The sequence below is a fragment of the Cinclus cinclus genome, chromosome 18 (assembly GCF_963662255.1).
Source record: "Cinclus cinclus chromosome 18, bCinCin1.1, whole genome shotgun sequence".
NCBI classification, from domain to species: Eukaryota; Metazoa; Chordata; class Aves; order Passeriformes; family Cinclidae; genus Cinclus; species Cinclus cinclus.
In genome coordinates this window covers 1,874,703-1,901,017 of record NC_085063.1, presented here as the reverse complement: position 1 = coordinate 1,901,017, position 26,315 = coordinate 1,874,703, and the positions used below count along the sequence as shown (strand labels likewise).

General features: G+C 45.3%; 1 protein-coding gene across 1 annotated transcript in view; it reads right to left on the bottom strand.

Moving 5' to 3' along the window:
• The window catches only part of NDRG3 (NDRG family member 3), a 59,249-nt gene that overhangs the window by 8,340 nt on the left and 24,594 nt on the right, over positions 1-26,315 (bottom strand). The window contains exons 2-8 of the mRNA XM_062504818.1: positions 24,472-24,576; positions 19,445-19,480; positions 3,895-4,000; positions 3,094-3,214; positions 2,531-2,593; positions 2,146-2,206; positions 473-559 (exon numbers count right to left, since the gene is read on the bottom strand). Coding sequence (XP_062360802.1) covers positions 473-559; positions 2,146-2,206; positions 2,531-2,593; positions 3,094-3,214; positions 3,895-4,000; positions 19,445-19,480; positions 24,472-24,528 — 531 coding nt within the window. The 5' untranslated portion in view covers positions 24,529-24,576. The remainder of the gene's footprint in view (positions 1-472; positions 560-2,145; positions 2,207-2,530; positions 2,594-3,093; positions 3,215-3,894; positions 4,001-19,444; positions 19,481-24,471; positions 24,577-26,315) is intronic.

Sequence of the window (26,315 nt, the reverse complement as noted above, 5' to 3'; positions counted from 1 at the left end):
CTACTCAGAGTAAAGAAAACAATGAAGAAACTATTCAAATTATATAAGAAGCAAATGCCTGAAGCTTGGGATGAACATGCAAAGCTTCAAAGAAACTGTGTATACACAACACAGCTCTCCAAAAAACTTGAAACTTAAATAACTTCAAGGGACAAGACTAAGAGAATAATTAAGAGATCCATTCAATATCAATCAAATGAAGCCTGCAAGCAGAAGTACTAAATCAGAGGAAAGCTGAATGCAGTTCATCTGCATTTCTCATTCACACGATCACACCCACCCCTGCTCCTGTGGCAGAGGCCATACTATACCCAAACTAAGAACATTGCAGGAAAATTTCATTGCAGAAATTAAATTGCACAGTTTCTGCCGCAAATGGAAAAATTCCTGCATTCTGTCAGGTTTTTTTTCACTCTACACACTGTTCATTAGGTGCTGTGGAGAGCACATGTGTGGGAAAGCAAAATCTCACCTTGGATGCTGCCCAGTCAATCCATCCCTTTGCACATGGATCAACATTAATAAGAACAAGTCCTTCCACAAGGTCAGGGTGGCTGAGCTGTGGGGAGAGAGCAGAGGCACACTCAGAAGGATGATTCAGCCCACACAGTGGTCAACATCTGGTGCAGCAGCTGGAAAGCTTCTTGCAAAAGGTGCAAGAAAAAGTAAAATGCAGACAAAGTAGGGAGATCCTCTGTGCCAGGCAGCCAGTGGCTCCCAGACTTGACTCAGTTGTGGCACTGAGGTGCTCCACAGCACCTACAGCCTCAGCAGCGCCTTCTGGTGACCAGTGTACCTGGCACAGCTGCAGATTCTGCTCAGGCCCTGTGTATTACAGGGCTGGGAGCAGCAACATTCTCTGCTCCAATCCAGCACCTCTGTGAGGAACCTGAACAAGCTCCTGTGCCTGGAGAACACCTCCTTCTCCTCAAGGAATAAGCAGTTTTCTCAGTGGAGATTGGGCAAATGGCAGAGAGCTAATGCTGAGACCCCAAGCCCCTTTAGTATGGATAGCTTGAGCTGCAGGGGCACCCTCTCCACAGGCAGCACCCCTGCTGCCCCCTCACCTGCAGACACCCCTTCCCCTGCTCCCTCCAGCAACCCAAAACCCTCCAGTGTGCCTCAGGCTGTACCTGGACAGCACGGGCATGAAGCACTTAAGAGAACTGCTTGCAAACACAACTCAGAAATCAGAGGTAACCAGCCTTTGTTGAGTTCTGGGCTCACTCCAAGGCAGCTCTCCTGCTCTACTGCATTGATGTGAAGGAGAAGGAAACACCTCTGTCCTCAGAAGGAAACTGCCCACAGCCCATAGGGAGTGTGGCAAGGGCCATGCAGCACTTCGCTGGGGACCAAGGCTGATTTGCACAAACTCCTCTTTAGCAAGGCTGAAAACTACCCAAGATACAGAAGGCAAGGAACAGTGAAACACCAGTGCCTCACACTGCCCCAGCTGAATCTTGACTGTAGGGAATAGGAAACAGAGGACTTTGTGTAAGGAAGAGCAGCTGCCCAGCACAGTGGCTTGAAGAAACGATAGTGGCAACTAAACAACTGACAACTCTCTGCACTCAACAACCTGAAGCAAATTTTAATGAAAATGTCAGATTTCTGGGGTTTTTTAAACACTAACTCTTGAAAGACTCAGGCAAATTCCTGGGCTGCTAAATGATACCCACTGATTTCACATGAACACTACACTAGAGAGAAATGTACAAGCAGGTACCGAAATAGAGGCAGCTCTCTTGTGTAAGGGTGGAGCAAAATCATCCTCTTTCCAGTGCAAAGCACATTCCTCATCAACACCAATTTGCAGTACATCACCACATCCATTCTTTGGTGCCACAGACAGTGCACACAGTACACAGTAATGCAGCTGGTCTCTGTGAAGACTCAAGACTGGCTAATCCTAGTGCTCAGGGTGGGCTCTGCTGACTCAAAGGTATCACATTACAATCTTTCCATGCCGGGCACAGCTTCAGAGTAACCCTGACTGCTCCAACACAACCATCTGGATGGAGGTAGCTCTCCCATGGCTCCCTGCAGCCCTGCTGTAATTACTGAATGTCATTTTGCCCACGCCTCACATAGTCTGGTGAGCAATGACCGCAGCCCACATGAGTCACGAGCAGTGAAGATACTTACTGCACACCTGCTGAGGATGTAAGCACCAGCTCCTAGGCCAATCCCAATGAAGCTTTTCAGGCTGAAATACAGGCATTTTACAGTCAGCACAACTAACTTAGCTCAGCTGAAGCATCCCTAGAGGCAAAGCCTTTCCCCTCTACATCCAGCTGTGCACTTATGGTTTGTTTTTAAAATAATGCAGCAACAATGCACCAGCCATCAACTGTCTCATGTAGCAGACAGCGCTCCCAGCAGAGAACCAGACAGGGTCACACTGGTTGAGAGATGCTTGTGCCTCTTGGGACACCTCAGTGAGCATATCAGTCATGGCAAGCAGAGACAGAGGTAGGTGCTGGAATAGCAGTATCCAGCTGGCTCACCCCATTTCCTTTCAGAGACTTACTTCAGGTGTGTCAGAACAGCAGGTAACATTTCAGCCAGTTCATCCATACTGGGATACTGGTACCTGAAAAACAAGAGAGCACCTCCAAATACAGAGGAGCCTGACAGAGGTTACCTTCCAGTTCCACTCAGGAAGTGTAGGAGGTACATCTGGCAGACATGTACACGGGTTATTAATGTGCAACAATTCTGTATTCAGCTGACTGTGTGGATCCCATCCCTCAGAGCAAGACTAACAGAGCTTTAGGCAGACTTCTGTCTGACTTGGGGCAGTCTTTTGGGCAGTCAGACTTCTGTGGCAAGATGGGCAGATGAAATGCCACCTTGATTGCAGTGCTGGGTACACGTTCAAGTCAGAAAGGTGGTAACAGACCCAGCACTAGTGAGGGCTTTATCCACATCTTTGTAATTGGAGAGTTCCCTGAATGCCTCTTGGAAAGCTTCCTCATGTCATTTCTGCTGACAGCTGCTTACCACTGCACTTAGCCTGGCAGTCCCAGCTAGCTTAAACTGGGTACTACCTCAGTCCAGACTGAACAACATGGGTATCTGCAGGGCTCTTACCCAGATGGGAATGGAGGGGCTCCTTCCTGTTGGCCCGGTGCGTCCACATGGCAAACAGCAAAATGATGGGTGATCTCTTGCATGTCTTCGAAGTTAAAGAACGCATTAAAACAGGATTTGTCTGCAACAACAACAAAAATAAATTAGACTCTTCAAGTTTTATTGCAAGCCATCCTCCAAACACCACAGCACACATCTGCAGGAGCTCCAGTCCCCACTGAGCCCATAGGGCAGAGGGTGCTGGACGGGACATGTGCTGTGTCTCAAAACTGCAATGCAGCAGTGAGTCTCAGCAATGGAACTGCCATGACTGGAGGGCAGGCAGACAAACAACAGTCAGCCCACAGTGCCCTGGAAAGCAGGGTCTTGCAGCACCTTGGTATTCAAAGCACTCACAGAGGAGCACCTGTGAACATAACAGTACATTCTGGGTGGGAAGACATGTCAAAAGAACAACTGAGCCCACTAGAACATTACCCTACTGCTGCAGCCATTTAGAAAGGACTTGTTCACCTGCCCAGTACCCAAGGAATGGATGCCCTACCACACAGTGCAGCAAGTCAGCCAGAGCACTACAGTGTTTTGGGAGGACCTATTTCCACCTTTCCACCTTGGCCCTACCTTTCAAGGGCTGTTGGAACGGACAGGGGCATGCCACATGCTCTCTTTCCTGCAGACCTTTATCTTTTCACCCTGGAATGACTTCATCTCAGCTCCATGCCAGGCCTACTACTCCCCACGCTCAAAAGCAAATACCACGAATAATCAATTTTTCAGGGTCCTGGCAATGCAAGGGCTTACGGTTGAGGCCAATGTCATGGTATGTGAGGATGACAGGTCTGTTCCCCTTGGGTGTGCCCCGCATGGTGACATGAACCACTCCGAAAGCTGTCTCAATGTCATGTTCCTGCAGAGAGAGAAGAAGGAACCCCAGTGTTACATGTGCTCCCTGCACAGGGGACCCTACCTGAGGGCCAGCAGTAAGGGCCTCATTCCCACTTTAATACTACTTTCCTACCCACAGTACAGTTCTTGAAATCACAGAATGGTTTAGGCTGGAAGGGACCTTAAACACTATCTCATTCCACACCCTGGCCATGTGCAGTGATACTTTCCACTATATCAGGTTGCTCCAAGGTCTATCCAGCCTGACCAATTCACAATCATGTCAAATCTCTGTAACCAATCTCTGTGTCCAACCATTGCCCATAGTAGCTTGTTTTTGTGCAGATGTGCAAATGGTCTGGAGCTGCATCATCCCATGATCAAAATCTCTGGGATAACTATGGACTTTGGAAAAGCTGTGGAGATGTCAGGAAAGCTGGGTACACATCATCACCTGTAGGTCCCTTCTCTCCTCTCCAGAAATCAATGGAAAGACACGCTCTTACAGAAACTGTAAAAAGCACCAATTATTTTCTTGGTACTAAGAAAGTATTTGCTTAGGAAAAAGCCTCACGGTTGAGCTTGAAGGTGGGACATTACAACCTCAGACACATGTTTTACTAGTTTCCTAAAGTATATGAAACTTTTTTTTAAACAGCAATTTCAAAATGACCTGAAAGTCATTAAATCAATCAGAGGACTGGTGAGAGTCCCTGGCTTGCAGAACACCAGAAATCCACCTTACCCCACCTTCTGGGCACTCTGAGGGCTGGCTGTGGGGCAGACTGATTTAGTTCTTGCAGGGCAAGACCTTCCTTCCCCCAGTTGTGCTGCTTTTCAAAGACTCCAAAGCCTCTCCCTCCCCTTGTCCCAGAAGTGTGGCAGCAGGAGGATGCTGGCCCAGCCAAATCACATGAGGTCGCCTGAAACCTTCTCGAGTTTGTCTTTGAAGGATGACAAGATACCCCTCTGGCTGTCCTTGTCCTTAGAACGTTGCTGGGTTCTGCCTGCATGCAGCTGTTGTGCTGTGCATGTACAGAAGCTGGAGTTCTTTACAAAGCAGCAGAGACCCATCTGCAGATGACATTACCTTACCTGAGGCTCACCTGGTTCCCTTTTCCTTAGGAGGGGACTGGGCGTAGGAAAAGACTTGTCTGTGTGGGCAAAGTGAGCATGTGTCCACATGGCAGGAATTCCTGTCCTCACTGCAAGGCTGCACATTGCAACCCAGGGTGCAGTCTCTGCTTCCTCAGCCTCCAGAAAATCTCCAGCTCTGCCCCTTGCTCATGTCTCAGCTCTCAGGGCTGCTCTGCTGAGCTGGGCAAAGTACTGGTCCTGTACTTCTGAAGGATGTGCTATGCAGCCACAGCACTGGACTCCAGTTTAGTGCTCTCCAAGCCTGCAGGTGTTAATGAGTTTTTAAAATAAAGTGGCCACTTCTGGAGAAGGTAACTGGCAGTGCAGGTGGGTGGAATGTGAAACACAGTGAACTCAATGGAGAGCACATCAAGTGCCAAAGTCTGCAACCCTCTTGCAACCTCAAAATCTGCACTTTCCTACACCCCTGAGGGCTGGACTAAAGACTGTCACTAAGAGCAGGTCTCTGCCAGCTCTGGCAATTGCTAGGTTCTTCCATAAGCAACTTGAACTCATTGAGCTGGCAGGAAACCATCCAGTTGCCTTTTTTTTATTTTTAATTAATCTTGCTTTGTTAGACTTCTGTCAGGTCAGTGAGTTAAGGAGCTCACAGAGAGGTCTGGCAAATGTTGATTCTGGCTCATAGTTCAAGGGGAGTGCATGGGGTTAGAAGGTTATAATAACCTTGCCCAGAGCACAAGATCAATTAAACTGACCCACGGCTCATGAAGGGGGGACACCTGCAGGGGATGAGGGAGCAGCACAGAAAGGTCAAGTATCAAAAGAAGCACAAGCATTAAACTGCGGGAACAACCAGAAAAGCACAGAAGGCAACAAAACAGCTGATGATATTGAAACATGTCTGCAACATAATCTTTCCTGTAATTACATTTGAACTTACTGCTAAGTAAAGTATGCTTTCACTAGGCAAGCTACAGGACAAGGTACTAGAAATAGGAACACTCACTTCCCTTCAGAGCCTCTATCCAAACATCTCACTGTGTTTCACGCTGCAGCACCCAGCATTTCTGTTTCCCAAAGCTGAGCTTGCATCTCAGCTCTCAACTGGGGAAGGAAAAGTTTCCTTAAACTAATAATCAGTTCTTGGTTTCCTGCTTACTTTGACTTTCCAGATTGTGTAAACTGTGATTTGGGAGAAAGGACGACCCTGCTACCCCTTCAGTCACATTAGTGACTCAAATACAGGGAATGTACACTCCTTGGAGGGTAGGACTTTTTTTTTTTTTTCCCCTTCTCTCAGGGAATTTTCTCCCACCTGTTGGCTAAGAGATGGTAACAACCAATACTTAAGAGAGACAAAACAAGTGGTCAAGGCAGGGGAAAGGGTGCAGGTCTCTACTCTCTTGGCTTTTCTCTTGGGAAGGGCAGAGATAACGCCCTTTTTGGGACACGACATTTTTGGCTGGGGGCTGAGGGGCTGGGCTCAGCTCCTTACTCACTCTCTTGGGATCCGAAAGGAACGGTCGAGGTGCTGCCACCGAGGGGAGAATTCACTGCCACGGTGGAGTCCAGCCTGGCACTGCTCCTTCCTTACCAGGGGTGAGCCCCTGCTCGGGGCTGTGCCGGGGCTGCTGTTTGTTTGCCTTGGGATACGCACACACACACTGGGAACCAACTGCTGCTGCTTCTCCCACAGCTGTGCCTGACAGCCCCCTCATTTCAAAGTTAGAATAATCAGAGGGAAGGGGGTCATGTTCTCCATTCCAAAAGAAGTTCCCACCTTCCTTGTCACACACCTGCCCTTCAAACCAAGACAACACTGAACACAGCAGCGACATAAGGAATTCCATCTTTAACAAATCTCAGCAAGCAGCACTTGAAAAATATAAGATGCTGAATCTGCAAACTTCTCACTCTGCCCTGTACAGGATCAATACCTCAGACTGGGAGCACTTAAGGCAACTTCTTATTTCTCCTGTTAGCTCCCTGGCAAGGTGGAAATCCTCCTCCTGGGAAGCAGCTACTCTGCTCCAAATAAAGTGTATTACTTTTAAAAGCCTTTTTCCAAGGCTTCCTCCTTTCTGCATAGCAGCAGCCACTACAACTAGATAAGGGTTTCTACCTTCTTTAACTGCACATTGGCTATCATGCTGATCTCTTTTTCAAGATTATCTGGAGAAACAAGACTGAGTTTTACCCCCAGCTTCCCTACCGGTAATTCTGTGTTAGTTTTTCCAGCAAACTTTATTTTCTCTGAAATTTTCCCTGGAGTTTTAGGGCTTTTATCTTAATCTCTCATTGCAAAGGACAAAATCATTTTCAGATGCCACACAATTAAAGCACTTATGATTCCCCATCACCTGTTTGTCTCCACAACAGCTCTCCTATGTATCAAAGCCACAGGACAGCATGAGATAGAGGCTTAAACCAGAGCTTAGGTATTACGCTTTAGATGACAACAGTCTCTACACTTATACAACTGCTACCTTGAACCATCCCCCTAAATAAAGTTATTACTTAGTTACATTACTACTGGCTTATTACTCTCTCAAATGCAGAGCAGAATAACCCACTTAACAGTGCATATCAGAGCACTCAGTGAGAGAACAAGAACTTCGTGGGCTGCACCCTCTGTCCTTGACAAACACACTTTCTTCATGTCCTTGTAGACACCTCTCATAGCTGCTTAGTGAGATGTCCTGTCTGTCACACTGCATCAATGCTTCTGTAACTGTTGCCCAGTTCCAAAACACAGTTCTGACATATTTTCTCCTGGCATTTGCCCTTTGCTTATGTAGAAGTGTTGTGTTGGAAAGCAACAGACACTTCCAGATTCTGGCACACTTGGTTTCTTTCTGCTCTTTGCTCAGACCAGCTATGCCACACTACGTCAGTGTAGTGTGAAAAGAGATTCAAGGGTTACCTTGCAGGTGTCTAATTTCAGCTAAGGTCTCAACACTTATCTGGTCTAGTGCAGGGAAGCAGTGATACAAGAAGGCAGATGGAAAACATGTGGCCAGGAGACAGCCAGACTTTTACAAACCTATAGTCTTCAAAATAAGGGAGATGAATGCAAGAGAAGCTCATGATCCACAGGCTGTGTTTTGTAGAGCTGGATAAAATTCAATTTTTACTTAGGTACTGAAAACTTTATCAGAACTTTTTCTGAAGACATTTTTATCTTTTGCCCTTTTTATATAGTAGGTAAAAATAAACAGCAGCTGCAACCCGCCTGCTGCAAATAGGAGGTGGGTAGCAGACATAGCACAGCTCCCAGAACCAGCTCTCAGCAGCTGCAGCACAGGCCATACCACACTTACTGCTGGGACACAGCACTGAGGCTGGGCAGTCGGTGGCCATGGACCCACCCAGCCCAACTATGAACCATGGCTTCAAACACCAGCAGTGCCTGGAGCTCAGGAATGAGAAGAGCAAGGATGGAGGAAGAGAAGACATGGAGACCAGCTGCAGCTGTAGCTTGCTGACTTCATGAGCCTGTGCTTGTGGAAAAGGAAAAAGTGAGATACAAGTTCTCAAACACTTGCATCTTGTAACAGTTTCCCATAACTTTCCCAGTCTCCAACAATCTGTAGGTCAAATGAGACTTCCTTAACTGGAGATTTGGTTTTCAGCTGAGGATGGGGCTGCAACCCCCAAACAACTGTGCGTTTGGTAGCTCTCTCCCACTGTGACCAGAGCAGCTGAACCTTATAAATGTGTGGGGTAAAGAACCACATAATTCTCCATCTTTTATCTGCTGATTTTGAATGAGATCTCCTGGCCCTTGGTTGGGAAGCTGGGGAGCAACTGACCCCATTTCCATAGTCCCCAGAAGTGACACCCTAATGGCTCCTGATCCTCACATGCCCCTTTCTGGGCTGATGTGCTTGGGACTATGCAGCCAGCCCTGATACAGCAGCTGACCCTGACCATATGCTGTGCTCCAGAACTGCCCCAGGGAGCTCTGCCCTCGCTGAGCCAAGGGGCCTGGCAGGATGTCAGATGCATGCAGGCACATGCTGTGGATGCACAAAGCAGCACAATGGGGTTGCTTTCTTCTCTGTTCCTGATGAACAAGGATTAACTTACTTTGCTGAAAGCCACAAGCCCTGTGCTGATATTGTCACTCATCCCTTCCAATGCTAAGGTCTTACACCTCTGGGTTGTTGTCAGCCCTGAGCCCATGCATTCATTTTCCACTCTAGGAAAGCCTGACTCAATGTGTTGCGCATTTTGTTTACCCAAAGGCAGATAAATTTTGTCACTGCACTTTCCGTCACTTTTTCCATACCACTAAAGAGTATATTTAAGCAGTACAGATCCCAGTACAGATCTCCAGAGTGCTCCTCAAGTGACCTTGACTGTGAAAACAAATGCTGGGCTTTTTAAATCAGTATTTCATCCGTCAGTGGACTTCTCCTCTGACTGCATGGTCTCGTAAATCCTTTAAGAGATATGTATTAAGACTCCTTTTGGTCCTGTCTCCTGGAAATCCAAATAGGCTGCATTGACTGAATTTCCTTTATTTATATCACCACTGACTCTTTGGAGCCAGCTCTGCAGAGCAGGACTTCTTCCATTAAAAAAACTACATTACCCTTTCCTAATATTTATCACAGTAATTGATCCACTATATTCTGCTAGTTTTATCTGTCTGTCTGGCCACTGAACTCCCAGAATTCCTTTGAATTTTGATCTGTCTTATAAAATGTCTGACAGATGAATCATTGGGCACCATGGCAGCTTCAACAGAAGAGCCTCTCACTTTATCTCTCACTTAACACCTCAACTATTTAAACTTTAAATTTATTTAAATCTCCTGGGTTGATACTTCCAGTTCTGGCAACCTGCTACAAATGCATAAATATTATTTTCATAGAGCCCCTGCAGCAGGCACTGTGGGTTAAGGCAGGGTCTGCGCTGATTACCCACAAAGAACATTCCAGCACAAACTGAGTGGCTCTGTGCTGAGCCAGAATGCAGAAAAAAATATGTTTTGTTTTTCTGCTATGACTAGCCCTAAGCCTTCCTTCCAGGCTCCATTTTGACAGATCTGAAACAGGACAGTTGGCTTTTTCCCCTTTGCAAATCATCTCTCAAAAACCCCTCTGCCTGTCTTGTTCTGTTCATTATTTAATCCGCTGGAGTTTATAATCTCTTCTGTTTTCTCTAGCTTTTTAAAAAATGCTTTGTTTATAATAGCCTCCCTGCCCTTCTGTTAATCGTGCTGGCTTTCTGGCACCATTACTTGTCTCTGCTGTAATGGATGATGGGCATTTGCTCTCTGCTCAGTTTATGTTCAACAATCTTCTCTATTTCTATGAGTTTGTTCTGAACTTTGAGTGCAAAACTAGTGAAATTTTCTGTGGTTTGCTGGTTAGTTTTTTTCCTTTTCCCTAAGGATGTTGATCTGAATACATTATGGCTCCCATCACAGAGCAGCTCTTGGAAGGCATGGAATACATTTCTCTGCCCTCACACCATGTCAGTGATGGCTTCTCACACTCTGGGGGTCCTTAAGATGCTATTCCACAGAAGTTTGTGGCTAAAATGCAATGTTGTTACCATATACTGGATGCAACTTAGATTGATGATTTGATGATGAAGTGCCACTGGAAAGAGTCCTTCTCCTGTCCCCCTGCCCTGACCCACGTCCAGTGAGCAGATGGTCTTATGGAAATCTGTAATCAGGAGTGCAGGATTGGGGTCACTGTCCTGTGAGTTTAGCAATAATCTCTATGGCGCCAGCTCCTGAGGGTCTCTGCTATTCATCAAATTCACACTTCAGAAGAGTGTGTGAACCATAGCAGCTCAGATACCAGAAGATGATACAACGCAACCCAACGAAAGCTTTAAAATATCTGAGATCAAACTCAAACAAGAACTGCTGGAAGGCATTCCTAGCTGGGCATTTGCAGAAGGTCAGACAAGGCTGGGATATTATTCTATTTGCCCTTAACATTTCTGAATGCTTCTCAAACTAAAACAGAAAACCCACACCCAACTATGACTGCCAAAGTCTAAATCTATGGTGGGACTGATTATGGAAAGAAGTAGGCACTTGGCCAAAGGTTCAAACACAGGAACCATTTCTGACTGCCACCCTCTGCCTTTGGCCAAAGAGAAACAAGGACAGTACCACTGATAAGGTGGTACCTGTTAAAGAATCCATTCAGGGTCAGTAGCTTCAAGTGCAGCTGCAGTAGAAACGCAGGTTGAGCTCTGGAAGGGCAGAAGCTTAAGCCTGCAGCAAGAGGCCATAAACAGAAACCCTTCACTGAAAAGGGCCCAAGGACCTCAGACCCAGAGAGGGGACCCAGACTCAAACACACTGCACCAGCTGAGACCCTCAGACTTTCCCTGAACTGTGAGGAGATAAAATCCCAGGGGCTCCTTTGTTTGTGGTCCCGCTTTGGAGGAACCAGCTCAAGCTCTTATTTTGTTGCTTTGCTATTTAGTTGCTGCACCATGATTAAATTATCTTAGGGATCTGGACATCTGTGATTCTCCTATGGAAAACCTGGGGTAGAGCCAGTAAGAAACCTGCTGTGACTGAGTGTGGGATGTGAGCTGCCAGGGACTTGGTCCCAGTTCAGGTGGTGCAAGAGTGACTGCCAGAGTAGCTCCAGAAGGGCTGGACAGGGAACTTTCCTTAACCACCACCAAAACTTGCCCATGCTGAGAAAAAACATTCTGAGTGAAGGAGCGAGGCATCCAATGGCAGCTCCAGAGGTGCTAATGCCTCAAGCTCCAGAAACTCACAGGCAGCAGAGGTAGCAGTCCAAATTCCAGCACCATACTCCCACAGACCCAGGTCACAGTGTGATCCAGTACTTAAGTTTTAAAACTTATTAAAGGCTGAAGAAATCATTTGTTTCACAGTGGGAATGATTAATGACTAGAATTCATATTACCAGAGCTTTTCATAACTAATTTATTAAGCTGCTTTTTTGGCATTACCAGATGAGTTTTACTCCCAATGTGAAGCTGGCCCAACACTCAAAATTAATTCCTTAGAAAAACTGGGAATTTATTTAATATGGAGACTGACAAATAAGAACACACCTGTGAAATCCCTTCCAAAAATTTTTTTTAACATGAAAACCTGGGAGAACACAAAGCAGCAAGGCATCTGTTGCTTGCACTCTGCTCAAGCTTGCTGAATGTTTGTACTAGCACAGGGCTAAAAACATCCCCAAAAAACCTTTCAACTTAGGTGAATCAGGAATTGAACATCCTTAAGGCAAAGCAAACTGCCTCTGCCATTTTGCTGTAAGGTGGGGGAGATGCAGATTACTCAGGGCAGGCTTTTCCCTTTTTCACTAACTCTGTGGCTACAGCTATTTACGTCGTCTTTGCCAGTCTTGGCAAAGGTGAAAAACAACCACACCGTGTTCCTGGGGCAGCGTATCCCAGCTACTAACTACAGAGATTAAAGCAGACACTCCTTGACTCTTGGACACAGCTGCCCTCAAATTTCTACACTTTACTAAAACAATACCATAAACTATGACTGTAAGATAAGAAAAAAATATTGTAAGACTGTAAAACATCACCACCTGGTAACTCTTCCCATTATAATACACAATGTCAACCTTAAGACAGCTGGCAGCTGAGTGCTTCCCAGCTCCTTCTCAGTGCAAAGTTATTTTGGAAATAGTAGAGTTGAAGTAGATGGCTGCATGGGAAGCAAATCAAAACCAGATTTAGAATAACACCTTGAAGTAATACATACAGAGCAGAAACTTATTAATACAAAACACAGTATGATCTTGTTTCGGTTTGAAAGACAGGTGTTTGTTAAGAATGGCAGGAGCCTCTCGTAAAATGGACAATGTAAACCCCCTCCCTCCAAATTATTATAATTTTGAAATTAAGGAGCTCTCAGGCAAAGATATGGGAATAACAGTTCTTTACTAGGAATAATTAAAATAAAAGTACAGTAAATCAAAAGGAAAAAAAAAGAATCGAAGCACTGACAGAGTCAGAATCCAACCTGACACTCCGTCAGTCACGGTGTTGGCAGCAGGCCCATTAAATGGTGGCTGCAGTCCTCCTGCAGCGACAGCTGTGGTTCTGCTGAAGCAATGATCCTGTAGAAGGGTGCAGTTTTCCTCTGAAGGTCCAGTGATGATGTAGAAGGGTCCGGTTTTCCCCTGGAATCCAGTGGAAAATGGCTGCCCTGATGTTCCAAATCTCCGATTTTAACTAGGTAGGAAATGATAGGCTTCTCCCCCTGGGTGGAGCATCTCCCAATGGGATGATGGAATTTTATCAGTCATGCAGTGGGACTCAGTGGCCTGTTAACAGAAGGTATTTCCTTGGAGGAAGGATGGGTTGTGGAAAAGATAAAGAACACTGCCCCAGCTGGTTTTAACAGATTCTGATAGAATACATACTTTTGGTCACATCCTACTTTGCAAGCCAAGACCAATCTATTTAAGGCAAGCAACAGTTTCTGGTACTCTGTGTAATTGGATTAAGTCTTAAATAAGAGAAATTCTGGGTGAGAATCGAGAGCAGCAGAAGAATGAGATATGTAATCTACCTACACAAACTCAAAAGCAAAAGGAGATGTAGTCCCAAGCACCTGTTCCAAAAGCAGGTGACAGTGAAAGATGGACCCAGTGCATCTCTGTGACCCTTGCTAATGCTCAGTGTCAGCCAGCAAGAAGTGCCAAGTTGCTTCCAAACACAGGTCCTGCCAGAGAACAGACATTGGCAGTCAAAGGAACTCAGTCAAGTGAGCTACAACATGATCATGGCTGTCAGGATGGGCTTCTGCTCCTAAAGCAGAAATCACGAACACCTACAACCACACAATTCTGAGACCAGTAAGCAATTCACAACAATGTCTGAGATGCAGAAAGATGCACTTCTCCATCTCCTGCCCTGCCCATGTGTTACAAGAAACAGTTAAAACCACAACTTTCTTGCACTCCAGTCAAGAATCAGCATCATGAGCAAGGCACCTAGCACAGACTGAGGAATACGTGGTGCTTCTTCCTCCTGCTCTGAGAGTAAATCCCATCTTCTCCACCTAAGGCAGGAAACTGGACCTGCCTAGATCTGTAATAGTTCAGGGTGAATTAAACCATTGCAGCCGAGCTCTGCTCTGCCCAAGGCTGGCAGGGAGGCACTCTGCACTGCTGTTTTGAGACAGCAGAGTGTGAGACTGCATCTTTACCCATGGGCTGCAAATAGAACAGAGAATACAGAATAGAGAACCTCTGGCTCTCTCCCATCCCCTGGGCAGTGGACTAAAGGTGCCACCACCTGCAGACATACAGCCTTTGTAAACCTGAGGCACACACAAGGGAGATCTGAACGTGCTAATACACAGGCGAGCCTGAAATAGTTTGTGCGACTGCTAGACTACAGATCACCTTAACTCCTCAAGGAACCTTACCTGGCTGGTAAGCCAAGATCCATGTTTCTAGCCCAGGAGAGCCCTCCTACTAATATGATGTCCCAAACTGCATTTCAGTGCTCTGCTGAAGAAAATGAACATCTTAAAAATCTCTTGAGGAAGTGAATGCAGGGCGGTGTTCTGTGTTTCCAATCTTTCCACGTCCCTGGGAACTAGAACTGCATTGAATTAAACCTGGTAGTACAGTTACTAATTAACTGCTGTGAAATACCATTAATGGATGTTGCATAATGGATGAAAATGGCTCAACCTAAAGCACATATATTTGCCTTGTTCTAAAAACTCACTCACAAGAACTAAAAAGTACAGGAACTTCAAGTATTACAAATGCATAATCACCCCTTTGGCACACTGCTGTCACAGAATACAGAAAGCAAAACTAATGTTTAAGGAAACCCCAGGGAAGGATTGTGCACATACATTTAGCAGTAAGAGTCATGATGCAGTCCAAGTCCAGCTAGCTAAAACTTTTCAGAACTCAACACCGCAGTTTTACAAAAAAACTGTGAGCTTTTAGATAGAAAAGCAGAGGGAAGGAATCACAGGAAAAGCTTCCCAAGAAACAAAGAATGAAAAAAAGGAGGCCAAAATAAAATTCTATTTTGATAATTGTTGTCTTTACCATGCTTTTTTGCTGTGATGTCAGAAGTTAAAATCACTACTTTAGTGGGGATGCTAGTTTTATTTTATTTATTTATATGTATTTTTATTTATTTTAGATTAGGAGCAGAATTAATCTAGCAGGTATTGAATAGACCTGCTTTCTAGATTAAAACATTTTATGTGTTCTAATTAATTTCACTCCAGGACTTTAAACAAAAGAACTCCTTGCACAAATCAGAGGAACAATGGTCCTCAATATCCCAGACAAAATGTTTCAGTACGGTGACAATGGCTCCCATTATTCACAGAGAAAGCAAACACTTTCTCAAAAGTGCTTACATTCTGTCTTATTTCAGCACAGTAAAAAGAAGATACCTTAAAACATCTTGTATTTAATGCCACTGGGTAGCACCCACAAGCTGTCTTAAGTAACAAAAAAGAACACAGTTTCAAAACAATAAGTACAGTTTCAATTCAACCTCTCCAACATCAGGAAATGCACACAATGGAATACCTCAATAACCTCTCAGCAGCGCATTCCCTCTCTGACAGCAGACCAAGTAAAAACAAAGCAAAGATTAGGCAAGGATAAGCAAACTTCTAAAAATGCAGATTAAAAAAGCTTCAAACTACTTTTAAGTTTGCATACTTGCTTCTCCAAAACTGAATCAGTACAAACATGGGCTTATTGAAAAGTGACACTTTCAGTTAAAGCGGCAAAAAAATCCTTATGGAGGTCTGACATTAACTCTGCAAACATTGTGCTGTGTTTTACTCTGGGCACAAGCAACTGAGTAACCCCACATTTTCCATTAATGCCAGCAAGACAGCACATTTTTATACCAGGTAATTTCTTTCTTCCAATGGTTTATGCATGCCTTGTCCTTTCTGTTTCAGATGAACCCTGCATGTCCTGGACTTACTTATTCCCACCTCCTCCTCGAGAGCTTTCTGCAAATACTCAGCCAAATCCCAGACCACCTCCACACTCCAAGCCCCCTTCTACATGGTGTGTGCTGAAAGCCAAACACTTCTGTCTTCCCATTGGAGAGAGTCATCAGAGGGGAAGTATCAGCTCAAATGATCAAATAAACTCATCAGATCAAATGCCATCTTTTTTCAGACTGAAATGTAACAGAGGTTTAGTTGGACAGTTTTACAAATATATCAGCATATTCCTGCATTTCTATTTAAAGCAAATCTTTTGGAAAAGAAGAGAGATGTAGGCTGAGACAGAACACCTACTTCTGAAAGCTGCAGAGGGTCTGCAGATAATAATAAAAGCACAGGCACAGCTCCATTAACAGTGCAAGTCACCACACCATCTGTCCATAAGCATTCCAGACCATTTATTTGACCATCTGCCCATGGACATTGGGAAAAGCCAAGCCTAGACTTCATTAGGGTTTATACCGCTTTCAAATAAAATGTAGGTCTCAGATCTAGGTTAATACTCTTTAGTTCTGAGAATAACCTAAATTCATATTGATAAAGACTGCTAAGCCCCCCATGCTAGCTCTCCACTTATCTCCACTGCAGTTAGCAGATTATGTGGGGTTGTTTAACTGACACCCAGGCAACCTGTTATATATCAGGGTTAACTTTGGTTGCTTGCATATGAACAGTTTAAGAAAACCAGGACAGCTGTATCTGGAAGTCAGCTGTACCAGAAAAGCTAAAAGCTTCCTCACACACAATCACCCCAGAGTAACAAATTTCAGAAGCAGGAAGAAGCAGAAACTTCTGCTGATAACTTTGCCCAGATCTGATCCTGGCAAGTTACTAAAAAATAAAACCAACCATACAGGGAAATTAAGAGAAACTCACAATGGCATCATCCCTTTTCACAAAAGGAAAGTTCTTACAAACCTAAATATACATGTTACATTGAAAAGCAATACATGCCAAATACACAGAAACCAGTGTGGGGAACTTGTGTCCTTGGTCCTATGCAACTCCTAGAGACAGTGACAGTGCTAATGACACTCTCCTGAGATGGGATTAAACTAAACACTTCTCCCATTCATAAGCATGGCCCAGCTGCAGAGAATATTTTGAAATTCCAGATTTCAGCCAGAGGGAGGTCTAAAGGCGCCACAGAACTGACACTGAAGGTGGCTGTTACTCCAGCTATATCCAAGGAGAAGATAGGGCAGGGTCATCAGTCACTCCTGGAAGGAGATGGGACCCTGAAGTTAGTTAAGTTGGTTAGAGCATGGTGCTAATAACACCAGAGATGGAGGGTTCAATACAGGCCATTTGCCTAAGAGTTGGACTCCTTGTCCCTTCCAACTCAGCATACTTTGAAATTCTGGGATGGACTTATGGCAAATGACCTCATGGCCCAGGGCACAGAATAACACAGACAAATAAAACAGGACTTGCTGCAATATGTCAACGTCATTTACTGGGGAGCTCAAACTGGAGCTGCACTGCCAACAGGGTTATCAACAGTACTGACAGAGGCTCGCCTTTCCCTCACCACCCCCTTCCCTTACCACACTGCCTGCAGACCTGCAAGCACAGTTCAGGATGTGGTCAGTCCCAGCCAAAGCTACAGCTTTAACTCCATTTAAAACAGCTTTTCTTTAACTATTAGAAAAATAAAAAGGTCTGAAATACAGGTCTCACATCACTGATGCCATGGTTTCATCTTGCAAACGCTACACTGTATAAGATACTAAAATCCATCTCAAAAATTCTTTAATTTTTGCCTTAAAATCCACCAGGTTCCTTGCAGATATTGCTGCTATCGGAAGCTGATTGAGAACTTCACTGCACTGTAACTGGAAACCCAGCCTCAGATCTGGGGATCTGTTTAAAGAAAAGTGCAAAAAGGCTTTGCTTGTTGAAGGGAAGTGTAGTGCCAAAAGGCATCAGCTACGCACAGCTCTATGACAGGGCCTTTTCCCACCTTCCCACTCTGCTCAAGCCAGGCAAGGTATGGGCACACCCAGAACTTTGGTGTGTCAGTAGAGGACTGCCAGCAGAGGCCAATACACAATATATCCATATTCTTCCCATTTCTGGCACACAGACCTCAGCAGGAAGTGCCTCTGCTGTCTACAGTTCCTCAAAAGCATTGCACCTATTTTTACCCATTACCCATCTGACACGGGAGCACACTTAACCTCTAAAGGTAACAGAGAAGATATAGATAGATGGAAACATGACATTATAGGAAAGTGATTTAAACCCATTGTCTAATTTTATTCCAAAACAAAAACCATTGCTTAACACTACTGCTGATTTCCAGATCAAACACTCAAGTTATAATGTGATTATAGTGATCTTTATGCTTAGTAATTTATAGTGATTTTTGTAGGCTTTAAGATACCAAAACCCACAATTACTTGAGTTTAAGCAGTACACTGATGTGCACCTGCCCACATGGCATGGACGTTATCAGTATTTGATATTAGGAGAAGGAAAAAATATAGACTGCCTTCATAGGACTGTATTTAATATGCTCCTGCTGTGCACAGGCTTGCAAATGGTCTTCTGGAATCACCTATATCAACAGACTTCTACGAAATTTATTACATGATGTTGCCAGCCCCTGGTGTGCTACAGCAGTGCTGTATGACCTGCCCTGTGCTGAGCAGAGCACTACAGACACAGCAGCCTGCAACTGCTAGAGAGAACAACAGCCACTAGCTGCATACCCACATGCTCAGTGAGAAGGCAGCAGGATAATCTGGTATGAGAAATGAGCCTGTGCTCCACATATGCCCCACAGAATCTCAATTCTCTGCTCTGCCTATCACAGAGCATGTTCTCTGTCTTGGATGCTGGTGGAGCAACCACTTCTACAAAAGGATTATCCCTATGGCAACCAGAGCCATGGGGCTCACCTCTGTACCATCAATAAACTCCTGGTAAACAACCATGGCTGTGTCAAAACAGGCCCAGTAAAGCAGTGTGCTGTATCTGGGACAGCTCTCTCATTTCCATCTCCTCTCAAGGAGGACGCCTCAAGCAGGTAGAACATGCAAGCTCTTCCTTTCCCAGCCAGTGAACCAGACAGGACACAAAAGAGCTGCAGCTCTTCACCATACTGCATTTTTCCAAGAAACTGTTATTCAAGAAACCAGCCATCCAGCAAGATGGTGTGCAGCCTTGACAGAGCAATCTGCACCTCAGAACTTTCCTGCTGCTTGGCATGTAAGGGTGAAGGCTAATTTATGTCACTGGATATATTCCAGTTCTTATTGACTAAGCCTTAACAGGAGCTAAAACTAAAACACAGGTTTGTGGTTTTTTTATCTCTCTCAACATTACTGCTGAGCTATGAGGAGTTACAAACCGATCCTTGTCTCCTGCACATGGTCTTACCTGACAGTCGAAATCCTGGAAGTTGCGAGCTGCATTCTGTTAACAAAAAACAGGAAAAAAGAAAAAAAAATTCAGCACAATGCCTCAGAACATACCCAACAACATCATGAAAGTTTCCCATAGAGACCTCTGTTGTAAGCACAGTTGAGACTGGCTGCAGACAGGTAAGCAGTGAAATGCAAGACCTGTACAAGCAAACTCCATACAAGATCTGCCTGTTCCTATACAACAGAGGTTATAGGGCTGTAAGGAGGCTACCAGCTAAGGGAAGTGAGTACCTGCATGTATAGCTGAGAGTGTTCAAGCAGGGACAGATGCACAAGAGGAAAGATACTGGCCACAGCTGGGCTGCATACAGGTCTGGGTTTTATCTACTCCTGGTGTCCATTAACAATTTGGATGCAAAATTCCTAAAGGACTACTCCTGGGATCTCATGTACTGAGTGCAAGAAAACAAGCCATGTAGTCAGCTCCTGTGCAGCCACTGCAGCAGGTATGGGAACATTTCATGACAGACACAGGGACCTGCAAGCTCCTGAAACCCGAGTGCATGGGAACTCTGTGCAACAGCTCACCACTGACTTCCCAGAGGGTGACTCCATGCATGCAGGCAAACACAGTCAGTACAGCATCCACTCACAGCTTGGAAGGTGTGCAGGAACCTGTCCGTGTGCACATGTGCTTTGTGAAACACTGTCTCTAACCACACAGTAGGTTACACCACTGAGAGCTGTAAGCAAAAGGCTGAGCAAACCACGTGAGATCGCATTCCACCTTATGCATTTGAGGCATAGCACCTGTCATGGTTTGATACTGGCCAAATGCCAGGCACCCACGAAAGGTATTCATTCACCCTCTCTTGCTCTCAGCTGGGCAAGGGAGGAGAAAGAATTAACAAAGGGCACATGAGTTGAGGACTGGGAGAAAATACTCTAAGGGCAAAACAGGTTCAAATTTAAAGGTGCAAAGTAAATTTATTATTAATAGAGTCAGAGGAGGATAATGAGAAGCAAAATAAGCCTTTTAAAAACCTTATTTTTCCCCTTAGCCCCTTCCACCTTCCCACTGACAAGTGAAAGGAGACAGGGTGTGGGGGTTTTGGTCAGTTCATCACTTGGGATCTTCTGTTTGCTCAGGGAGAGGAGTCTTTTCTCTGCTATGCCATGGGGTCCCTCCCATGGGAGACAGTTCTCCATGAACCTCTCCAGCATGGGTCCACTCTCATGAGCAGCAGTCATGCTAAAACTGCCGCAAAATTAGTCCCTCCCACAGGCACACAGTCTTCCCAAAACTGCTGTAGCATGGGTCACTCATCCACAGGGTGCAGTCTTCAAAGGACAGGCTGCTCTAGTTGGGAAGCAAGTACCCTCTCTCCATTTGGGTTTCCCACTGGATCACAGCTTTCTTTGGCATCTACCTGCTCCAGCGTGAGCACTTCTTCCATGGGCTGCGAGTGGATCTTGGCATCCCCCATGACCTCATGGGCTGCAGGGGCACAGCTGCTTCACCATGGTCCTCACCATGGCCTGCAGAAGAATCTTGGCTCTGATGCTTGGAACACCTCCTCCCCCTCTTTTTCCACTGACCCTGCTGTCTCCATGTCATTGCCCTCACATGTCCTCTCTTCCTTCTCTGACTAGAAGAAAAACTGCTGCTCGTAGGTACTTTAGATAACAAGTTCTGCTAATTCAAAGATTCCTACAGGATTCCACAGCTCTGAGAGGTCGATCTCATCCAGGTTCCACACTGGAGAGTCTCTCACCATATTTCTGCCCCAGCCATGGGGCCCTGCCACCACTGAGCAGACAGTGGCTGCCACCACGCTGTTTAATGCCTCTCTTCATGTGGGGCGCTGGGAAGGAGAAGCTGCTGCCCCTGCCCCTCTTTCCATGGCACAGCTGGCTAGGGGCAGCCAGGCAGGCAAGGCTCGCCACTGTGCCAGGATGGCAGCAGCTGTGGCACCTTGCCACCCCTGGAAAAATCTGAGCACGTGCTGTTTTGATTTTTCTTCTTAAATATGTGTTGGGGGCTGGTTTTTCCTTTCCTCTTGGCCTGTGGAACTTTTTCCCATTGACATACTAAGAAGCACTGATGGCTAGGTCCTTGAGACCGGAGGGGGAACCTTCCTGATTTTTCTGGAGTTTCTCTCAGAGGGAGGGACAGAGACACCATGAGATTAGAAGTAGGTAAAAGAAGGGTGGGGGGCAGTTGCTCTCTCTGCTCCGGAAGGGGAAGGTCACCTCTACCGCCGCCATCCCAACGCCGGGAGCTGCCCCTTCTGCTGCCGCTGGACCCAGCTCCCCTGGCCTGCCAGGACACCCTGCCACTTCAGTTTGCTGTTTCCGAGAGTCCTGCTGCAGCACCGGGACCGACACTGGCCCGGGGCTCCCGAGCAAAGCCTCTCTTTCCCATCCCTTCCCGCCGGGCCCGGCCGCCATCACCGCGTGCTCCCCGAGCCCGCGCCACAGCGCCCCCTGCAGCCGCGCGGGGACCAGCGCACCTGCCCCGCCCCCGGGAGCCGCCGGCGCTCCCTGCCGGCCGTGACGGGAACTGCACCAAAGGGAAAGCGCCCGCGGCCGGGAGAACTGGGACTGGGCTCCTGTTCTGTTCGCTGTTCATTCCACTGCTGGGGCCGCTTTGTTTGCCTTGTTACACATACTAGGAAAGAACTGTTATTCCTATCCACATATCTGTACCTGAGAGCCCCTTAATTTCAGAACTGTACTAATTCAGAGGGAGAAGATTTACTTTCTCCATTTCAAGGGGAGAGGGGGCCTGCTTTCCCTAGCACACACCTGTCCTTCAAACCTGGACAATGTCATCCTGAGGCATCACCAACTTCTCTAATTGGGCCAGCAGCATGTCTATTTTCAGAGCCATCAGAGACTGGCTCTGTTGGACATGGTGAAAGCTTCTAGCAGCTTTTCACAGAAGCTACTCCTGTGGTTGGTCCTCCCTTGCAGCCAAAATACCAGACTGTGCCAAATCAACACAGCACCTTAATACTAAAATTACTAGGAGAAAACTAGGATCACATATAGACAACAGAAACACTCCAAACATTTATTCTGGCTGAGCACCCTCATTCATCTCCATGGCTAAACACCTGGCCATGTTTTCCTCCCCACAGAGCCTTGCCTTCTTAGTAAGAACAAGGGTTGCTACCTCCATTCTGCACTTTGAGACAACTGAGATATCAGCAAATCTGTTTTAAGAATCCATTCCTCTATTTTCTTCTGTGTGTTAAGTATTGAACTGTGGCAATGTGGTGTGCAGGACATAGCAAAACCCACTAAATCATCAGCATTGAGGAAAAGAAAATAAAAAGCCTCTTATTTCAGTTTTAGTCCCTGAAATTAATTGAGATTTCTGACCCCACCATCAGCTTGTGAAGCAGGTCAGTTCAGTCACCCATTTCTTTATGGAGAAACAAGAAACTTCTTTATACAACACTGGATTTGGATGGTGCATGCCATGGTGCATGCCAAGTATCACACTCTATGAGCTCTTCTGCACCCTGGTTAACACCACTTGCTGTTCTGTTTGGGTGAGCACTGCACATTTGAATCACAACTGACACCACAGCAAGGATTGGATGGGGCTGACCAGGCAATATTTGACAGAAAGACTGGAAACTTATAAAGTGAAAAACAGATTTGGCATGCTTCAATGCCTCCTATTTAGGTCAGCTGACTGAAGCAAGGGCAATCTACCCAGCTGAATTCAAACAGAGAATCCCAGGAGAATCATGAGCAAGATTTGGGCCACTGCATTTAGGAAGCTTGTCTTCTCTAAATGTTTATCTTATTTTGAAATTACAAACTGCCCTCAAAGCCTGTCTTCTGTATTTTTATTTGCTGATCTACACTGATTTTGTACTTTCAAGACTCACCCTTCTAGGAAATCCTTTTTTTTTTTTTTTTGATGGTAGAAACCCAGTACTCAGCACTAGTCTGTCAGAAAGGCAGCTGGACTGCAGATTTCAGCTGAGTTTTCAGATTTCACAGATACTAAACAGATATGTTAGAACTCTAAAGAAATGGGCAAAAACTAATCCATACAGACTAAAACATAGCAGAATTCCAGAGATTCCACCCTTTTGTGGGGGACTGCAAGCATACAGTGAGTGGACAATGCAACACAGACAGCCCTTTGGCAGCACAAGCCAGTTCTTGATCATCAGCCATCAAACAGCAAAGCCTTAGGAACTCCTTCCCACACCATTAGACTTGGCTGTGAGCTATGGAAAGTGACCAAACCACATTGTTCATCATCACAGGTTGCAGATGCAAGATGCTAGATCTTGTTGGGATGCCAATAATGAACTTAGGCACTCTCAACAACAGTTTGTGGCAGAATCCAATGAGGCTCTTCTTCCAGTGAGCCCAGCTGGCTCTTCCCCAGCCCATGGAAGACAGAGTGAAAGACTTAAACAAATGCAATGATTTTCCAAAATCTCAGTATTGCATAAATCTGAACTGCTCTAACTGTGCTCTACAGACATTGAAAGAAAATGACTCTCCATTACTAAATCCAGGGAGACAGGGCTGTCATAGGGGTCAAAACACTGAAGGATCATTTAAGACAGAATATTTTAAACAAAACAAAGTAAAAAAACCCAAACCAAACCAAACCAAACAAAACAACAACACAAAACCAACCAACCAAAAAACAGTATACAATCAGCATTTCCCTAACAAGGAGAAACTTATTAGAAGTTCTGCAGCTATACCAAATCAGGAATGGGATCACCTTTCTAATTGCTGCCCAGCCTTTGCAAATCCTCAGTACAGGCATGACATACTGTTTGGCCAGGACTCCGAAATTACCTGAATTGTGGTGGTCTGTCTGTCCCTGAGAATTTGGAAGAGTGAGTGGTGGTAGATTACCAGAGTGGGGAAGAATTTACTGTGTTTCAGTATTTAAGGTACTTCAATCTGTAGACAGATTCTGGCAGCTAGGGCTCCTTGCCAGACACAAAGTCATCCCAAGTACACCTGTGAGGACAAAGCAGCAGCCAGCATTACCTTGTCATTCAGGAGTGGTTTGATCTCTGTCAGCTGAACATCCTGCAGTTCATCCATTGTGCTGTAAGTAGAGCCAATTAATCTTCAAAGCAGGAAATAGGGATTCTGAAACAAAGACATATTGTTAGAAACAGCAGTACATGATAAGCTAATGAAAGGATGCTTAGACATTTTTCATTAGACTTGTCTGTGCTTCAAATTAAGCCTGCAAGAAGCTGGTTCTTGATGCAACACAAACACTTGTCAGTGCAGAAGGCAAACCTAGTGCTGCTCTCACTGTGTCAGTCTGGTCACTCCTTCCCCATCTACTGAAAGCTGACCCTTTCAAGTGAGAAACTGCATCTACTTCCATGTATTGCTGATATTTCAGCCACAGTGTGTCTGGAAATGAACTGGAAATTATTTGATCAGCAGAGTGGAAAACAGTTTAGTATGCAGTAACACTGACTTCCCCTGCCATGCCCTACATACCCAAACCCCAGCATTCTGCCACCAAAAGCAAGGCTGTGCTGTATCCCCAAGACATACAGCCAAAACCACATCCACACAGGAGATGGAGGTGTGGAGATCCACACTCCTTGCTGGCAGAACATAAGGAAGTCCAGAACTCAGGGCAGCCCTTGCTGTAACAAGGTGAGATATAAAAATGGTCCTAGGTAATGCTGGTCCAGTGGAACATGTGCAGACAACACAGTTAGCTTAGCAGCCCAAACCACCATTCCATCAGATGGTGCACAGTCAGCAAAGGTAAGAAAAAAACACAATCAACAGTATAAGAAGCTGCCATATGTCTATAGGAAATTGCTGCTGCCACGGAGCCAGAGGAGAAATCTTTGAGTATAAATACAGCAATGAAGAAGGAGGAACAACATGGCTGAGTTTACAAGGCATTTAATTTTTGCTCTAGACACTCTGGCTGTGTTTCTAGACAGAAGAATTTCTAGTGCAAGCACCTGCAGCAACATTAAAAGGGCTCTGACAAGAGATGATCACACCTGATGGTCCAGACTACCTGGTTGTTCAGGAAAATTGTACCTATTACTGCAGATTAAATAAACAAAGTCATCAACTTCATTTAATGGAAGAGAAGTAAGCATGCAGTGGCCTTCCTGGGCATCAGCTGAGCATGCTAGGAGAATACTTTTGAATACTGTCACAAACCAAATTCTTTGTCTAAGATATTACAGGCTACTAACCACAGAAGAAAAATAATAGAAAAACAACAACTGTGTTCCAATCCACCTTAATTCAACACAAATGTGCTGGGGAAGAGGGGTCCCTTTCACTCCAAATGCTGTGCAAAGCTGCACCCTTTGTGCCAGGACTAACAGTGGTGTGGCTGAAGCCAGTCTGTCATGAAACAAACCAAACCAAAACGCCTTTCCCTCTGAAAATCAGCCATAGGAACATCTGTCTCTTTTAGCTCCTTTGCTTTGGGAAACTCAATTATTTTTCTTTTTCACACTTGTTTTTTGCTGTAAAACATACCACTTGTAAGAGTTCAAGAAATCAGTTAAACTACAGGAAACAACTCCCTTACTTCACAACGAATTTTTATTCAGAAGAGGAGTAAGAGTCATTATGTAGTACACTGTAAGCCCCAGAGGAAAGCTCACTGCTATCATACTGCTTGGATTATGGAATAAAAAAATATTTCTACTAAGGAATTACAACTTCCATATATACTGGGACTGATCAAGAGCTCAACATCTACCAGGTTCTCTCCAAAACAGCATCACATGAGGTTAGACACAAAAGGAATTCCAAACAAGCATCACAAAGCTTATTTGCAGGTAAGGTGCAGACAGGTGAGAGTACTAGAATGAACACCTTCACCTTATTAG